The 18506-nt window shown below is 42.2% G+C and overlaps 1 protein-coding gene across 2 annotated transcripts; it reads left to right on the forward strand.

The window, feature by feature from the left end:
* The first annotated feature begins 1735 nt into the window (after nt 1–1735).
* On the forward strand, nt 1736–18275 carry CEP55 (centrosomal protein 55). 2 transcript variants are annotated; one of them, XM_062619441.1, is made up of 8 exons: nt 1736–2125; nt 3222–3506; nt 5983–6048; nt 6609–6750; nt 8803–9119; nt 15087–15158; nt 16089–16208; nt 17769–18275. In XM_062619441.1, the coding sequence occupies exons 1-8, from the start codon at nt 1943–1945 to the stop codon at nt 17973–17975; spliced, it is 1392 nt and encodes a 463-aa protein (XP_062475425.1). In that variant the 5' UTR covers nt 1736–1942; the 3' UTR covers nt 17976–18275. The 2 variants fall into 2 exon arrangements, with proteins under 2 accessions (XP_062475425.1, XP_062475426.1); XM_062619442.1 differs by lacking the exon at nt 1736–2125 and adding an exon at nt 2933–3129.
* The last annotated feature ends 231 nt before the right edge of the window (nt 18276–18506 follow it).

Here is an 18506-nt window from a genome sequence, read left to right on the forward strand (position 1 = left end):
TGTTCAGCCTGGAGAAGAGAAGGCTGCGTGGACACCTCATAGCAGCCTTCCAGTATCTGAAGGGGGCCTATAGGGATGCTGGGGAGGGACTCTTCATTAGGGACTGTAGTGATAGGACAAGGGGTAATGGGTTAAAACTTAAACAGGGGAAGTTTAGATTGGATATAAGGAGGAAATTCTTTCCTGTGAGGGTGGTGAGGCACTGGAATGGGTTGTCCAGGGAGGTTGTAAATGCTCCATCCCTGGCAGTGTTCAAGACCAGGTTGGACGAGGCCTTGGGTGATACGGTTTAGCATGAGGTGTCCCTGCCCATGGCAGGGGGGTTGGAACTAGATGATCTTAAGGTCCTTTCCAACCCTAATGATTCTATGAAATATGTGCAAAACAAAAAAAGTGAAAAGACCCTCTATTGTTTGGATACCCATAAATATTTTAACATAGACTCTACTGAAATTAAACTAGGCAAAACTTACATGATAAGTACAAGAATTCTTTGCTCTAAGTGAGCCCATGTTCAGCTTGACAGCTGTGGACCAGATGCAAAAAAACCCCAAGCAGTGCATACCACTGCAAGATATGTTTTTAAGTAGAGATGAGACAGGAAGCCAGCAACATGGCACAATGTGAGTCATATGCAGAAAGTTCAGCTTAATTTTTATATAGTCACATGAGAAATATCCAGCTTAATACTTCTGAAGCCAAGATGGACCTTGCTTCCTTTCTAAAACGTACCAAAAATGGTATCTGGGGAAGAAAAACAGAATTATAGAACAGTTTGGGTTGGAAGGGAGCCTCAAAGCGCATCTAGTTCAAACCCCCTGCAATGAGCAGGGACATCTTCAACTATACCAGGCTGCTCAGAACCACATCCAGCCTGGCCTTGAATGTCTCCAGGGACAGCGCATCCACCACCAATCTGGGCAACCTGTGCCAGTATTTTACCAACCTCACTCTAAAGAATTTTTTCCTCACATCCAGCCTGAATCTCCCCTCTTTTAGTTTAAAACCATTACCCCTCGTCTTGCTGCAACAAACCCTGCTAAAAAAAATATCTCTCCATCTTACAGGCCCTTTTTATGAACTGGAAGGCTGCTCTAAGGTCACCCCAGAGCCTTCTTTTCTTCAGGCTGAGCAACCCCAACTGTCTCAGCCTTTCCCCATAGGATATGTTCTCGACATCTATCTGAATTCAACACGTTCACGAAGGCATGAATATAAAGACAGAAAACACAGCACTGAGAGACTGTCTACCCCCGGCAGCCGGTGCCACTGCCCTTCCTGCCCCAAAGGCCGGTACACTGAACACCCGTGGCAGGGCAAGCCACCCACCGGCAGGCAACACGGTGGGGGGCGCTCATCTGCTACCACCCCTTCTTCTACAGCTGCCCTGTACCGATGAAATGGAAACCCGCTCTAAACGAAAACTGACTACGGCCCCTCGGAGGGAAAGCAAACGCCCCAGCGGCGCAGCCCTCGCCTCTCGGCGTCAGCACAGAAAACGGAGGCGGAGAGAAGGCAGGCCCATGGCACTGGCCAGTCGAGTCATGGGCCTCCTCTCCAGATCCCCGAGGAACCCAGCACCAGGCAACGAGCACCCAACCCCAAACAACTCATGCCCCGTCCGCGCCCGGTCTGCCGGCCCCTTCCGGTCCTTGTCTTGGCGGAAAAGCTCTTTAACCCGATCGCCATATGTTTGGCCCATCGGAGACGCCGTAGCTCTCGCTTCCGGTGTGCGGAAATGACGATGCTGGTAGCCGCGGGATTCAAACTCTCGGAAACGGGGCCAGGCCGGTGGGGCCGCCGCGGGCTGGAAGTCCCGTTCCCCGCTGGGACCCATCTCGTTCACGGGCCCGTGCGTGCTTAAACTCGTGCCGGGTGTCACGTCCTGCCTGCAGAAAGGGCTGCCATCCCCTAACGTTTGTTTTTTTACAGGTGCTCAAAGATGAACTCCAAGACCGCCAAGGATATAATAGTTGGGAAGTGGGGCTTGAAGTCGGGTAGCTCCAGAGGTGAGGGTGAGCTCGAGAAGTGCAAGCAGGAGAACGCTGCCATCAGGAAATCGATGGAGGAAATCATTAAAGGGAAAAGCAGAATAACTGATCCGGAAAGGAGCGTGCTCCTGGAGGTGAGGTGATGTTTGACTTGAAGTAGCTTTTGTGATGGTCTAATTTTGTACGGCTCACATCAGTCTGAGCGTGTCCCACTTTAAGGAAGATGCCGATCTTTCATCTACCGCTTAGTTTACTTTGATGTCAATGCTGGTTTAGCTTGATATTTTTCAATGATGACTGAACTAATAAAATTACCGCCATCTGACAAGGCTGTCAAATACAAAGGCTTGAGGTCAGAGTTCCATTAAGGCCTGTCCTTCCATGTCCAGCTGTTCAGAACAGCTGGTCGCAGAGAATCATTTTGAGCACTACCTACAAAGAGCATTATATTTGCAAACTGTTGCCTAGGACATATGCCAAAAGGTGCAAAGTATTTGCTTGAACTATGTTCTCTGTCAGCTATAAGCAAATAAAACTGCAATCAGTTCACCACATTCTTCTATTACAACCTAGAGGGCTGAAACTAAGACTCAGAAGCTTAAATAGTGCCCCAGGGCATCTCAAATGCATTGCTAATGCTGTGTAATAATTACTTGTGCTGGAGGTCTACTGAAAAGAGAGTGCCTGTTGAAAATGTCTTCTAAAGCACATTTTGAAACCGAAAGGCTGGATAATTTGGAAAACAATCCTTCTGCTGAATGCTTCAACTTCAAATGCTGAACACTTTTGTAACTTCACTTACTATCATTTAGTTTGCAAGGTCTGCTGCTTCTCAAAAGCTAATAATAAGCCGAACAGTGCTAAGAAACATCACCAACCACTTAACTGGATGTGTTTTACAGTTCTCGTACTGCTTGTGTTTTCAGGTTCATATACTTTAGTGATCTGTGTTCATATACAAAACTCGGTACCTAACAAGTCTGTGAAATTTGGTTCTTTGCATTCTTTCCTTTTTTCATCTACCTCAGACTGCTTTTACTATCACTTGAAATATTTCAGATGACCACTGTAATGTTGTCTGTTTTGAGTAAGAAGTAATATTCTCAGCTAATTAAAGGCTAAGAGAGAACCTTTCAAAGTGAGTATCTCCTCAAACTGTTGTAAACTTGCTAATGCATTTGTTGCATAGACTGACACTCATTTGTGTCACTTTTAATTCTGTTTCATTAGAAAATTCTTTCCCTTGAAAAAGAAAAAGAAAAGCACAACCATCTTCTTGGAGAGAAGGACAAAGAAATCCAAAACCTGAAAGACAGGCTTAAGTCCAAAAACAAGAATAGTGAAGTCTCCTTATTACAAAGTCTACTAGAGGAAAAAACAAAGGAAGCAGAAAAGCAAGATCAGTTAATTTGTTCTCTATCAGAAGAAATGAACCGGTTAACGTGTAATTTAGCCACTGCTACTGCAAAATGTTCTGAGCTTGAAAACAGAACTGGTACTTCTCAAGCATCTCAGGTAAGCATTGAAGAAACACTGGAATTTGCGCCCACTAAGCACCAATATAAAATTTTGGTTATAAAATTTTGGATGGATTTTTAATTGAGTTGTGTTGCATGCTGAAATATTCTTGATGATAGCTACTATCCAGACTGAATGATAAATGGTCAGGGAGCATGACTTCAGGCATTGCAGCTGGGGAGGGAATTCTCTAATGCTGTACTATAGTGTCCCTTTTCAAGCTCACATGCAAGTGGTATGACTGGTGGTACACATGTAATGATCTGCTGTTGGTTAAGCAGATATTGTGCTCTTCTTGGACTTGTATGCTCAGTAATTAAACACACTGAGAAGGCAGCAGTAACAGGAACATGCAGCATTAACAAGGATGAACTGATTTCCTCACCTATTCAGCTTCAGTCATGAGAATATCTTTTTCCCTGCTCTTATGAATCCTCATTTGCTCCTTAGTTGTTAAAACTAGTTGTCTGTACCCTACATGACATCACACATAGTAAATCAATGTGACAGAAGGTAAGATGACTAATGAGTTGCTTCTTTCATTTAAAGTGGTTAATAAGCATGGTGCCAGGCACTGGGCAGCTTTTACAAGTGCTTTTACTTTTCTACAGCTGTTTTTTCCACTCCGGTTTGTCCATATGTTCCAGAGAAAAAGTACTGGTATCTCATCAAGGGGCACAGGGAACTCGGTACCTAAAAACAGGTGCCTGTAAGTCTTTTCCACCAGATGGTGCTGGTTCTCTGTGCTCTGCATGGAAATCGGGTAATTTCTAGAAAGTCAGCTTTTAGCCAAATACATAGCAAAATATCTTAAACTACTAATTTTCAATGATAATACCTATCTGTGTCACTTCTAATAATGCAGTATCTTGGAAAATACCACTTTAATGCAATGTGGTTATTTTCAATATCAAAAATTCAAATTTGGTAGAGAATTTAAAATGTATGTTAATTTTCAAGATATTTCCACGATAGTTTTGTCAATGAACTACCAGAATATCTTTTAGTTTAAAGCCAGAATTTTCGTTTAATCTTTTAAATTGATTTATCAACAGAGGACAGCAAAATGTTACTGATGTTTTGACTGGATGACTTGGAATACTTGAAAGTCTAGCAATGCCACTTGAAACTGCTAGGTGGCACCTGAGCAGCAGGGATACTTTAAAATAGAAATAACAGTTGCATGACACAATTTTGAGAGTTTTCACTGAGGCAGAATTTTAATTTTCATGGAAATAGGAAGCTAAGTAACTGTAGTGTCTCTCAATCCTATTTTGATTAGGAAGTGCTGATATTTAATGACTGCATTCAAACTTCTGTATTTTTTTCAGTTATAAACCTTGTAAATTATGTTAAAAGAAATCACAGGAAAATTTTGAGAAAATGCAGCTTGGATTAGGAAAGTAACCTACTTTGTTTTTTTTTTTTTTTTTTCCTCTCCTTAAAGTCCCCTTATTTCTACACAATTTCAGAAAAGCTTTCTAGCATGCAGTGAACAAACATGTCAGACTATGAAAGCACTAGAACTGTTTAACTACTCTCTAGCTTTAGATGAGCCTAAAAAACTCCACCTCATACGTTAAGCACTCTGCTATGGATCAGTCTCAGAAAATCAGTCACTATGTCCTTGTGGTTTCAGACAGGTTTGCTTGCTTTCCCAGAGCTTTATAATCTTACTGTTATCCCAATGAAGTTGTCCCAGTCTCCAGCTTTCCACAACAATCCTATGGGTCTGGCTTATTGTCAAACTGGTAAGCGGTATGAGGTTATGAAAAATAACAAATGCCTTTTATGTATATTTAAATAATACCCTAAATAACTTCATTTTTCAGCTCTCCTGCACCCTTCGGGTCTTCCAAAATAGCAGTTCGGAAAAAAAACACATGACAGGCTTCTTAGTTTTATTGTAACTATGAGTTGCAGAGTTATGGAATAAATTAAATGTAAATCTTTGTCCTGTATCTAGCAGGAGACTTTATTTTAAATATATGAAATTATTTTCTCCATAACTTAGATCCTCTTTAGAAAAAAAAACCAAAACTATGAAGATCCTTAAACTTCTCCTATTTGTGTGAGATTAATAGTTATTGACCTCATAGCAGCCTTCCAGTATCTGAAGGGGGCCTACAAAGATGCTGGAGAGGGACTTCATTAGGCACTGTAGTGACAGAACAAGGGGTAATGGGTTAAAACTTAAACAGGGGAAGTTTAGGTTGGATAATTCTTTACTGTGAGGGTAATAATTAGGTTGGATAATTCTTTACTGGAACAGGTTGCCCAAAGAAGTGGTAAACACTCCATACCTGGCAGTGCTCAAGGCAGTGTGAGGTGTCCCTGCCCATGGCAGGGGGTTGGAACTAGATGATCTTAAGGTCCTTTCCAACCCTAACCATTCTGTGATTCCGTGATACAGGACTAGCTTTGCTGTTTCAGCCATCCATTTTAAAGAACACTAATGGGTTGCTCTTTGCAGGAAGCTGTAACAAACAGCACTGGATCACCAACTAATCTTCACGAGGTTGAAAAACAACTGAAAGATGTAAGTTTCCTGTACAACACTGCAAGTACAAATCATCTGCATCAAGATGCATAAGAATGCCATATATGGTTTTAGGTAGTATGGGAACTCAGAGTAGTCCCTTCCAAATGGAAAAATTCTGTGGTTTAATCAGATGTAAAATCTATGTCCTTGTTCTTGCAAACTTACGGTTGCAATGATACTCTTTTATTTTATTCTACTTTCAAGATATGTTATTCTGTATTTATTTTATATTTGAGGATGAAAGGTTAGTTTTTCATAATCCGGGCATAACTCATGAAATCTTCATTTTTAAGTTATTTCCCCTTTCCAAGTAAGCCAGTCAGTATTTAATATTGCTGCAATTTTAACTTATGCTCAGAAACCTGACTTATTTTTCCAAATGAAGATGTGCTGTAATCATTGCACAGAGATTACTACATTTTGCAGCAGAATTAACTAGCTTATCTTTTTTAACTGTATAATATGTAACTTTAATATTAAGAAATAAGACTAATACTTTTGAAATCTGATAAATTACTAGAGACTTTCTCATTGTTCTTCTGTTCCTTTTCATGAAGGCACTTGAGAAAAACCAACAGTGGCTACTGTATGACCAACAACGTGAAGCATATGTCAGGGGCCTCCTTGGAAGGATCTTTGAACTTGAACAGAAGTCAGAAATAGGCAGCCAACAACAATCTAAAGAATTCAGTTCTGAAGGTATTGACTTTACTTTTTTTCCCAGAAGTGACCGAAACCTATAGAGTAAATTTTCTGAAAACAAATTATAGCACAATAAAACAAAATCAAGACTTCCTTCTCAACATTTTTGTTTAATGGTAAAACTTGGCTAAGGAAAATTTCTTTGCTTCCTGTTATCTTGTTACTTGATCAACAGTATTTCATGTTCTTATCTACTTCAGAGATGTTTTTTAACGGCCTTGACACTCTATTAGCAACCTTTCTGTTTGTGGAAAGTGTCAAGGCAAATATATATGTGTCTCCCATCCTTCAAAGTACACTTTCAACCTACATAATGGATGCATTAAGGATTTATTAGCTAGGTGTGGATCAGGTTTTTTAAATTTACTTGTTTCAAGATAAATATTATAAAAATGACTCAAGACTGCCACGTTCTTCACTCACCGAACAGTTGTTACAGAGCATGAAAACCTGTCATAGGTTTTGGCAGCTATCCAGAGGAGTGTTTTGCAATATATATCTGGCCACCTCCACTATGCAGCTCCTCAATAATGAGCACCCTCTCAGTAACACACATTCAGATTGACTTTGTGCTTGACCAGCATGTGGAATAATATTAAAATTACGTTGAACAAAAGAACCAAAAGGGTTTGGCTTGCTTTTCTTATTATCTAATTCTTAATTTTGTATGTGCTGCAACTGACCTGCAAGGTAAATTCACTAGAATTAGCATCATCTGGAGCAAAAGTATGCCCACAGGTACTTGCCACTTAGTAATTCAAGTGCAGTGGCTTGGTTTCTGTATTACTCCTTGAATCTTTATGGAAAGCAGTAAAATACCATAATCTTGTTTTGGTGCTGTTTAGAAATTCATGAACAGTATTTTAGAGGGAGCAGATTGCAGTAGCTCACCAGGAAATGTAGCTCAGAATTATTGCAGTCAGTTCTGTCATCAGAACAGCCAGGAGACTAGGAGTAAAGAAAGTTCCTCTCTTCAGTCAGCTAGACAGTAGCAAAAATCCAAGTTTCGAAGAATTTAACTGTACAAGTTGAAAGTAGATCTGGCAAATTTTCCCTTGGAAAAAACTCCATGTGTACCTGAGGATCTTGCCACTCTATAAAGCAGTATTGCTAATAAGAAGGTAAGGCCTAGTTTGCAGTCAAGGTGAGGAAGAATAGTCAAGCAAGATACTCTTCCTTGTAAATGACACTTTGAAGAATGAGGTGAAGCCTTCAGTAGGAAAAGTAACAAAGTCAAGAAATTTGCAGTGCCATAAATCAGCAAAGCCTGTGGAATTCTGCATTCCCTGTTCTGCTTCTAGGTATATTTTGTATTACCACTGAATTTCTACAGATTGCCTCTTTGCTTTTAGTTTTTATTTTTTTTTCCCCCTATTTGCTAAACTTCTCTTTGGCCACTAGGCAGAATTTTTTTCAAACTCTGGTTGAAGTAACAGTCACTAGCCATGAAGCAGGCTTTTTTAAATAAAAGCATCCTAGTCCTTTCTGTTTGCAATTTAGAAGTAAATAATGGCATAAAATTTGAAGAAGATAGTCTGCAAAAGGTAATGGATTGTCTGGCTTTGGTCAACAGTGGTGAAATACAGCCCATCAGCTCCCAGGGGCATCTGGGGAGGGAGTAATGCCAGAACTTTGGTTAAGGAGATTTAGATCTGGAAGTGAGAATCTGATGTCTTTGGGCTTTGATTCCCATGCATCTGTGTTATGCATGAGGCCATATAAGAACTACGTGTAGTACATGGAACTTGTATAGTCAGGGCAAAGGCTGTATTGTTGCTGTAAGGGTTAGTGAAGGAAGCTGTAGCACAGAATACTATACACAAGCCAAGTTGCAGTTTACAAGTAACTATATTGGGAAGGAGGCTTTGCTGAAAGTTGTTTTAGGTAAAGTTTGGTATGAATCTGAGCTGTGTAATAGCCTAGAATGTCGATTTCTATCATTATGTCTTAAAATACTGTCAAGGATTTGGTGTTCTGATGTTTAAGGTGTGTTTTGTTTTGTTTTTTTTCCCCCCACATTACTATCTCAATTATTTTTGACTCTTTAAGGTCATCTACAAGAGGAAAAGCAAAAATATTATGACCAGCTGCTACTAACTGCTAAGACTGATCTTGAGACTGAAAGAAGCACTGTAACCCAGCTAAGATCTGAACTTAACAAATTCAAGAAGAAGTACGAAGAAACACAACAAGAAATAATGAGTTTAAATGCCTTATTGCAGTCACAACAGGTTGCTGCAACCAAGACTCTAGAAAATGAAAATAAAATGAAAGAAGAGAAAGTGCAGAGATTAAAACAAGAAAATGAAGCTATTAAATGGCAGCTCAGAGAAGAAAAGAAAAAGTCTGAAGATCTTTTATGTCAGGTAGGTGGATGCATTTGGAAGTTTAGGGCGCATTTGCAAAGAATCAAGAGAGCTGAAAAGTCATACTGAATCAGAATGGACCATTCCCCACCCTGTTGACTGTTCTTTATGTATTGCTAGACTTAGGTCCTTCTCTTAAAACTGAATTCTGTAATATATTGGGTTGCATCAAAATCAAACTCTTGTTGTTTAAACAAGGAAACTTCACTTACTTGTTCACTTATTTCCCTGGTCTTGTGGGACACAAGAGGGAGAAGCAAAAGAATAATTTATTCTAATCTAGTTCATCCTCAGGGTAAAGAAAAAGTAAAAGGAAAGGTAAAAATTCAAGTCTGTACAGGCTACTTAATCATGCAGTCCTAACTGTGGAATATCACTGACGTGCTGTCTCCTGGCTGCTGCAATGCACATGTGGCCTTGTAGTTTTACTTCCTGGAAGAGCAGCTATGCCCCTGGATAGTGCCTCCAGCCAACAACCATGGCTGTGCAGCTGGGGGCTTCGGTTTGTTTGTGTTTCCATTCAGATGAGTTCCTGCATTTGATTCTCTATATAATGCCATGCATAATAACTATGCAGGCACACCTGAGTACTAGAAAGCAAGGGCCAGATAAGCAAAGGAAGGAATGGACCTTAAGTTGTTTCTGTCTTGAAAACAGCTATGGTAGAAACCACTGAGCAGAGTTCTGTAGTTATAAATCTAAGGAGTGCCCATCAGGCTGCTCAAGACCTGTGGTTTATGCTGTTGCCAGATTTGTTCTGCGGCTTTTGCATAAGATTCTAATTGTTCCAGAGAGTACTGTGATGACTTGCAGTTAAAAAAAAAATTATTCTTAATTCTTCGTTCCTTCCTCCTTTTTTTGAGCTCAATGAAATTTGACATCTCTGGCTGATAAGAAGTGGGAGAAGACATATACGTGCTGTGTATTTGTATTTAAAAATATTCAGTGCTTCCCTTCTTTTGTTTGGAATATGAGGACTTTGCTGCTTCCCCTGCATGGAGAGTTAGAATTATAGAATCATATAATAGTTAGGGTTGGAAAGGACCTTAAGATCATCTAGTTCCAACCCCCCTGCCATGGGCAGGGACACCTCACAATAAACCATATCACCCAAGGCCTTGTCCAACCTGGTCTTGAACACTGTCAGGGATGGAGCATTCACAACCTCCCTGGGCAACCTATTCCAGTGCCTCACCACCCTAACAGGAAAGAATTTCCTCCTTATATCCAATCTAAGCTTCCCCTGTTTAAGTTTTAACCCATTACCCCTTGTCCTATCACTACAGTCCCTAATGAAGAGTCCCTCCCCAGCATCCCTATAGGCCCCCTTCAGATACTGGAAGGCTGCTACGAGGTCTCCACGCAGCCTTCTCTTCTCCAGGCTGAACAGCCCCAACTTTCTCAGCCTGTCTTCATACGGGAGGTGCTCCAGTCCCCTGATCATCCTCGTGGCCCTCCTCTGGACTGGTTCCAACAGTTCCATGTCCTTTTAATGCTGAGGACACCAGAACTGCACACAATACTCCAGGTGATGTCTCACAAGAGCAGCATAAAGGGACAGGATTACCTCTTTCAACCTGCTGGTCACGCTGCTTTTGATGCAGCCCAGGATATGGCTGGCTTTCTGGGCTGCAAGTGCACACTGAAGCCGGCCCATGTTCATTTTCTCATCAACCAACACCCCCAAGTCCTTCTCTGCAGAGCTGCTCTGAATCTCTTCTCTGCCCAACCTGTAGCTGTGCCTAGGATTGCTCCGACCCAGGTGTAGGACCTTGCAGTTGGCATGGTTAAACTTCATGAGGTTGGCATCAGCCCACCTCACAAGCGTGTCAAGGTCCCTCTGGATGCCATTCCTTCTCTCCAGGGTACCAACCGAACCATACAGCTTAGTGTCATCGGCAAACTTGCTGTGGGCGCACTCAATCCCACTGTCCATGTCAGCCACAAAGATGTTGAACAAGACCAGTCCCAACACCGACCCCTGAGGGACGCCACTCGTTACTGGTCTCCAGCCGGACATTGAGCCATTGACCACAACTCTTTGCCTGCGGTCATCCAGCCAGTTCTTTATCCACCGAGTGGTCCATCCATCAAGTTGATGTCCCTCCAATTTAGAGACAAGGATGCTGTGTGGGACAGTGTCAAACGCTTTACATAAGTCCAGGTAGATGACATCAACTGCTCTACCCCTGTCCATCAGTTCTGTAGCCCCATCATAGAAGGCCACCAAATTGGTCAGGCAGGATTTCCCCTTAGTGAAGCCATGCTGGCTGTCACCAAGCACCTTGTTGTTTTTCATGTGCCTTAGCATGCCTTCCAGGAGAATCTGCTCCAAGATTTTGCCAGGCACAGAGGTGAGACTGACTGGTCTGTAATTCCCTGGGTCATCCATTTTCCCCTTCTTGAAAATGGGGGTTATATTTCCCTTTTTCCAGTCATCAGGAACTTCACCTGACTGCCATGATTTCTCAAATATGATGGCCAGCGGCTTAGCAACTTCTTTTGCCAGCTCCTTCATGACCCACAGATGGATCTCATCAGGACCCATGGACTTGTGCATGTTCAGGTTTTTAAGATGGTCTTGAACCAGATCCTCTCCTACAGTGGGCACAAGGTCTTCATTCTCACAGTCCCTGCATCTGCCTTCCAAGACTTGGGTGGTTTGGTCAGAGCCTTTGCAGTGAAGACCGAGGCAAAGAAGTCATTCAGAACCTCAGTCTTCTCCAAATCCTGTGTAGCCAGTTCTCCCCAGAGCTTCCTGAGGGGACCTACGTTGTCCCTTGTCTGTTTTTTTTATTTGCTATGTACTTGTAGAATCCCTTCCTGTTATCCTTAATATCCCTAGCCAAGTTTAATTCTAACTGGGCCTTTGCTTTCCTAACCTGGTCCGTAGCTTCCTGGACAACATCCCTGTACTCTTCCCAGGCCGCCTGTCCTTGCTTCCACTTATTATAAGCCTCTTTTTTCATTTGAATTTTCCTCAGGAGCTCTTTATCCATCCAAGGAGGTCTCCTGGCCCTCCTGCTGCACTTCCTTCTGGTTGGGATGCAACACTCCTGAGCTTGTAGCAGGTGATCCTTGAATATCAACCAAGAGTTTTGGAGCCCCCTGCCCTCTAGGGCTATATCCCATGGAAGCATACTAAGCAGGTTCCTGAAGAGGCCAAAGTCCGCTCTTTTGAAGTCCAGGGCAGTGAGCTTGCTGCACGCTCTTCTCACTGTCCTGAGGATCTCAAATTTGAGCATCTCATGATCGCTGCATCCAAGGCTGTCCTGGAGCGTCACATTTCCAACCAGCCCTTCCCTGTTGGTGAGCACGAGGTCAAGCATGGCACCTCTCCTTGTCGGCTGCTCTATTACTTGCAGAAGGAAGTTTTCTTCCACACAATCGAGGAACCTCCTGGATTGCTTGTGTCAGGCTGTACCATCCTTCCAACAGATGTCAGGGTTGTTGAAGTCACCCATGAGAACAAGGGCCTGTGAGTATGAGGCTTTTCCTGTCTGTCTATGGAGTGCTTCATCCGCAGGTTCTCCTTGATCAGGCGGTCTGTAACAGATCCCCACAGTAATGTCTCCCATAGCTATATTCCCTTTAACCCTGACCCACAAACTCTCTGTTAACTGCTCACCTGTCCCCAGACAGTTCCATACTCTCCAGCCTATCCCTAACATAAAGGGCAACTCCCCCTCCCCGCCTGCCAGGCCTGTCTTTTCTAAGGAGCCTGTAACCTTCCATTCCAACACTCCAGTCATAGGAGCCATCCCACCATGTTTCTGTGATGCCTATTATATCATACCCCCGTAGACGTGCACACATCTCTAATTCCTCTTGTTTGTTCCCCATGCTATGGGCATTTGTATAGAGGCATCTGAGCCGAGCTCCAGCTGAAGCCGGCTCATTGGCTGGAGCGGCTGGGGTATCTCTACATTGCTCCGAGCATTTATTATAGGTGCTGGCAACTGACTGGGTGTGTTGGGATGGAATGATGCCCCCCCATCTAGTTTAAAGCCTCCTTGACCAGTTTGGCAAGCCTCCTACCAAAACTGCTCTTTCCCTTCTTTATCAGACCAGCTCCACCAGCCCCCACTAGACCTGGCCTACAAACCTGGGTCCCGTGTTCGACACCCAAACCCCTGACTATGGCACCACCCTTCAAACCATTTATTAACCTGGCTGATCAGGTTAATAACCTGACTTTTTTTAGGTCCTCCCCTGTATCCTGGAGAATTGACGAAAAGACAATCTGAGCTCCAGAGCCCCTAACCACCTCTCCCAGGGCTCTGTAGTCCTTCTTTATGTTCCCTAGGCTACTACTATCTATATCCCTAGCACCCACATGTATCCTCTCTGCCACATCCCTGATCTGTGCCCCTGGTAGGCAACACACCTCCCTTGAGACAGGGTCAGGCCAACAGACGAGTGCCTCTGTCCCTTTCAGTGTAGAGTCCCCTGCTACTACGGTGCTGCTTTTTCCTGGCAGCACCAGTAGAGATCTTTACCAGTGCATGAGCCAGCTGTTTCTGGCTCGAGTGTGTTTCCTCATTAGTCCCCTGCAGGACAGCAAAGAGTTTCTGCATGGGGACAACAGATTGAGGGGGAAGCCCCTTGCTTTTGATTGTCCTTTTCCTCCTTTTCTTGTTTTTTTTTTTTTCTGTCACTAATTCCCAGCTTCCCGGGTTAACGGCCTCCTTCTTTCCTTCATGAGCTAGAGGGGAAGCTTGAGGCTCCTGCATGGTTTGGGCCGGGAGCAAGCATTCCTGCTTCCTCTCAGCTTCCCTGACATCTTGCAGCCTACTGACAGCGTCCCGCAGCTCAGCCCCTGCTGCAGGAGCACCTCCACCAGGGAGCACCGAGTGCAGCCCAGCCTGTTGTGCACCATTCCCTCACCAGACCAGTGCAGGCACTCTCTACACCCCGAGCTCTGCACCGCAGCCTCCCCTCTCATCGGCTCTGTCTGGGTGCCCATGCTAGCCACCGTCGGGGCAGCCAGAGCAGAGCTCGTGGACCGGGCCCTGGTCATACGCCAAGGGCTCACCATCCCGCTCGCCTGCCTGCGCAAAGTGCCTCGACCCGCTCTGTTTGCCCGCTCTGTTCACCGCGCTCCTGGTCCACAGTTACAGTGGTACAGTGGTGTCTGGTGTCTCAGAATATTCCTATAAGCATGGTGTTACTAACAAAAAAACAAAACAAAATAAATCTATTGTTTCTTCTTTCAAACATAAAATCATGACTACACATCTGCTGAAGAGAAACTGGAAGGTCCTCCTTGAAGGACTGACTGCAGTGCATCCAAATAAGATAGACTTGCTGCTTGGAGAAGTTTTGGGGTCAATAACAAAGCAATACAGAGCTGAGAATAAATATAAGAATGAAATTCTCATAGCCTACTTTGGTGCCTGGAGCAACAGTTTAGCTCTCGAAATGCAGGCTGCTTCTCTCTGATTAATAATGATTAAAAGGGGGTTGTTTTGGGGGGTTTTTGGTGATTTTTGTTGGGTTGTGGGTTTGTTTTTTTTTTTAGCTGAACAACGGCATTCACTATAAGAGTTGCTACCTGCTGTTAATGGAGGATATTTTATTGTATATATTTACATAATCCATTATAGTATAGCACTTCCCGCATCTTGAACTTGTTCTATGAAAAAAAAAAGCATTGCTTGTTTTTTATTAAGATCATGGCATGTTAGCACAAATACAGTTATGTGTGCACATTTTTGTTTGTGTTAGGCAATTGTCTAAGGAAGTTAAGGTTTTTGTTTCCTCAATGCAATAATAATGTTTCCCTGGGGAAAACCCCAGGGAAGTACAGACATTTGAATTTGGTTTGTCTGTTGCATACCAGGCATACATTTTCTGTTGGTGTTGGAATAGAAAAGTTTACTTCCACCCCATTTTAGAGTCATTATTTGTCAAGCTTATTGACTGTTGTATATGGAATTTTGTTAAAAATGTTTCTCTTCCTTGTAGGTGCAACTTCTTCGTAAATTATTGCTCAAACAGCAGGAGGAACACAGTAGGATAGCTTTGTTGGAACAACAGGTACCCAATTACATGCTGAGATGCTGATACTTAATTTGTATTATACACAAGGGCTTTCTAGACTAACTACAAATTTAAGAGTGATTAATATATTAAATAAAGTAATACTCACAGTTGAATATTCATGCCTAGTAATCTCTTGATGCTTCCAAAAATTGACACGTATCAAGATGAAGATCTATAACCTTTTACAGGACAAAGCGTTGGGTGACACGGTTTAGTGTGTGGTGTCCCTGCCCACAGTAAGGGGTTGGAACTAGATGATATTAAGCTCTTTTCCAACCCTAATTATTCTATGAGTCTATGTTTTCTCCACAATCGCTTGTCAACTGTACAGCCTCAGATTAGGTATGGGAAACAGGCTAAAACCAATCAGCTTATTGAAGTTTTGTAATGTACAAATAATTGCATTGCTATATTTTTCATATTCTCTATTTTTTTCCAAAAACATTCTTACCTCTAACTGATGTTATTGGGAGGGGGGAGTTTCATTTATTTTCTATGCTTGGGTGTACAGTATTACCCATAGTTCCTGACCAAATTATCTTGATACAAGAAAGATCCTGTCTTTTTTAATGAGAGCTGTCATTTTTAATGAGAAACTGTCATTTTTAATGAGAACTTACACATATGATTTTCTGTACAATGCTCAGCTTAAAATTGCAAGACAGCTTGAAGTGTGTTCCAACCAAAATAACTTCAAATTCCACCTCTGCTAGGGGAGAAGATTTTCATAATTGGGCATGTATGAATTTCACTGTAGTGAAAGCAACAAGGCACTTATTTATTTTCTTTTTTTCTAGAATTACATTATAAGATATGATTGCAGAATAAAACTTAAGTATATAGAAGGGGACACCCCCTCCCCCAGTTGTTAATAATTGTGACCTTAATTCTTTACTTTTCACTCTGGGGGGTTGCCTGATGCAGATATGCACCACAGACTTTGAGAATAAACATCTTGATCAGCAGAACTTGCAGCACCAGTTAAACGAAGTCCTTAAGGAACTGCGTGAGGCTAGGGAGCAAATAGCCCGTCTGGAACCTCTGGTATGTATTGAATAACTTGCAGGTGAATTTAGTCAGGAATTTTGCATAAATGTGCATCTTTTCACATCTTATTTCAAGTGCAGTGAGTCTTCTGTTCATGTCATCAAATATTCCCTGTAGGTCCTTACATCCTTTAGGTGTGTGTCTGCAAGATGCAGAGCCCTATGTCAGCTAGCTAGGCATCATTTTTCTTTACAGCATGCATGCAGAGCTAGTACAGCAGATCCAGAACAGTCAGGTTCCTGAGCGGGGAAAGTAATTGTGTTTTGTATCACAATGTGTTATCTAGTTTTGTCTGTTGTACAATGGCAAAGCTGCATTATGCTTCTATTCAGTCTTGCTGCTGGTGAATAGGATGGAATCTAGAAACAGAGAAGTTTAATTCCTCCCCCACCACCATCTGATGCAGGATGGGTAGGCCATTAAAACCTGGGGCTTTCGTGTCCAAAAATACAAGCCCCCTACTACAATGAATAAAGACATTTGTTGTATTGTGAGGAATGTGGTTTGTTTGCTGCTTATTATATAAGCCCAAGAAAGCCACCTAGACTTGAACCCTAAACTTAATGGAGAAATTTATAGGGAAAGATTAAGTATTAAGCAAGCCATCGGTCTGTTTTGCTCTGCTGTATCCAGGATTGCCTAACCTTGTAAGATTAGGTGATAGCTGAATAAGATTGTCAAAATTGCAGTTCTAGACTTAAATGAGCTTCAAAATGGAACCCGTGACCCTCATTAGATCAGGTCTGGGGCCACTGTGATTTTTACAAAGAAGATAAAGGCAAAAGTTCCTAACATGTTGCATATGAGGATTTCTTCTGCAACTCTGCCAGACTGCTTTCCCTTTTAGTTGTAGGCAACTTGGAAGTATTTTCTCAAAAGAGGAAGGGAATGGAATGAATCCGGAGATTCTGATGTTCCTCACTCACTTCACAACACTTCAACATGTGTTGCCCCTGGGAGAGCCCCACTTGCTAAGATGGCATTTGCTGCTGCAGCTGCCTGGGGAGACCACTGGAAAACTTGTCTGTTGGGAGTAGAGCAAAAGTTTGGGCAGAGCAGGGAAGTTACAACTTTGAGTTCCTCTGTGCTAAGAAGCTGGAGGAGCAGCTGTGAAATGGACAGGTGCCTTTTGCAGTTAGGGACAGAGTGCATGACAAGAACTTCACACATGAGATCAGAAGGAGAACTGAAATTATAGTAGAGTTTTGGGGAAGGTAATTAGGCAGTATCCTATGTAGAGGTGATCGAGGCATTGTTTTATTAAGGGAACATAATGTGTGAGCAGGTAGGAAGATGGCTGGGGAAGGATTCCCAGTCAGACATTGTGGGCAAACCTGTCTTAAATAGTCTGTAGAAAAGCTAGCTACAATCTAATCTAAATGTGTTAGAATTGTACAACAGGCCCTCTGGTTTTAGCACGAGTAGTGTCACTGCATTTAGCCATCTTTAAAATTCTACCTTTAGTGCCGTAATACACACAAGGCTTGTGTGCCATAAAACCTTAATATCTGATCAGTGCATGCATGCCCCAGCCTTACACTAAATCTTCTTTTCCAGAAACTCCAGGAATCTGGACGTATGGAGCTGCAAGAGGACTTGCAAGTTGCATTTGAAGAAAAGCTGACCGTGTATGATGGAAGTCCTTCTCCAAAACATTCCAACCTTCTTGATGAAAGTTTTCTCGAGTGTCCCAGGTGTAAAATGCAATATCCAACAAGTCAGCATAGAGAATTACTAGCACATATTGACTTTTGTACAGCTTGAGCTCCAAACAGACTTACTGTATTTGCTTCATACACAGTCAATGTGCTCTTCTACAAAGGCAAAATATCTTTTTAAAGCTTTTTTTTTTCCTAATGTTATATAAAGGACTACTAGTTTTATAACACGGTTCCACAAAAACATCATAGTAATTTATTTAGCCTCACATGACTGTGTTTGCAAAAAATTAGCTACTGCATATTTCGTTGCCAATGGAAGTATTTTTAGAATGAGGAATATCTTCAAATAGCAAACTACTGACTTATGTTTTTTGCACTATTAAAAATGGGAGCAGTAAAAGCACACCTATTGTGTCAGACTTTATTTTAATATTTGGCATATCCAGTTCTTGGCTGGTGATTCCTGATGACTGTGCTTGTACCTTAACTGACAGTAATAGCTGCAGAAGATTTTTTTGCCTTCATGGTGAACTATATATATATATATATATTTATGTATACGGGGGTATGTGCATGTGTGTAGTGTATGTATTATGTATAATTATATATGTATCATACATGTGTAATGTATCAC

The sequence above is a fragment of the Pezoporus occidentalis genome, unplaced genomic scaffold (assembly GCF_034315485.1).
Source record: "Pezoporus occidentalis ecotype Australia unplaced genomic scaffold, CSIRO_AGI_Poc_V1 ctg210, whole genome shotgun sequence".
NCBI lineage: Eukaryota > Metazoa > Chordata > Aves > Psittaciformes > Psittacidae > Pezoporus > Pezoporus occidentalis.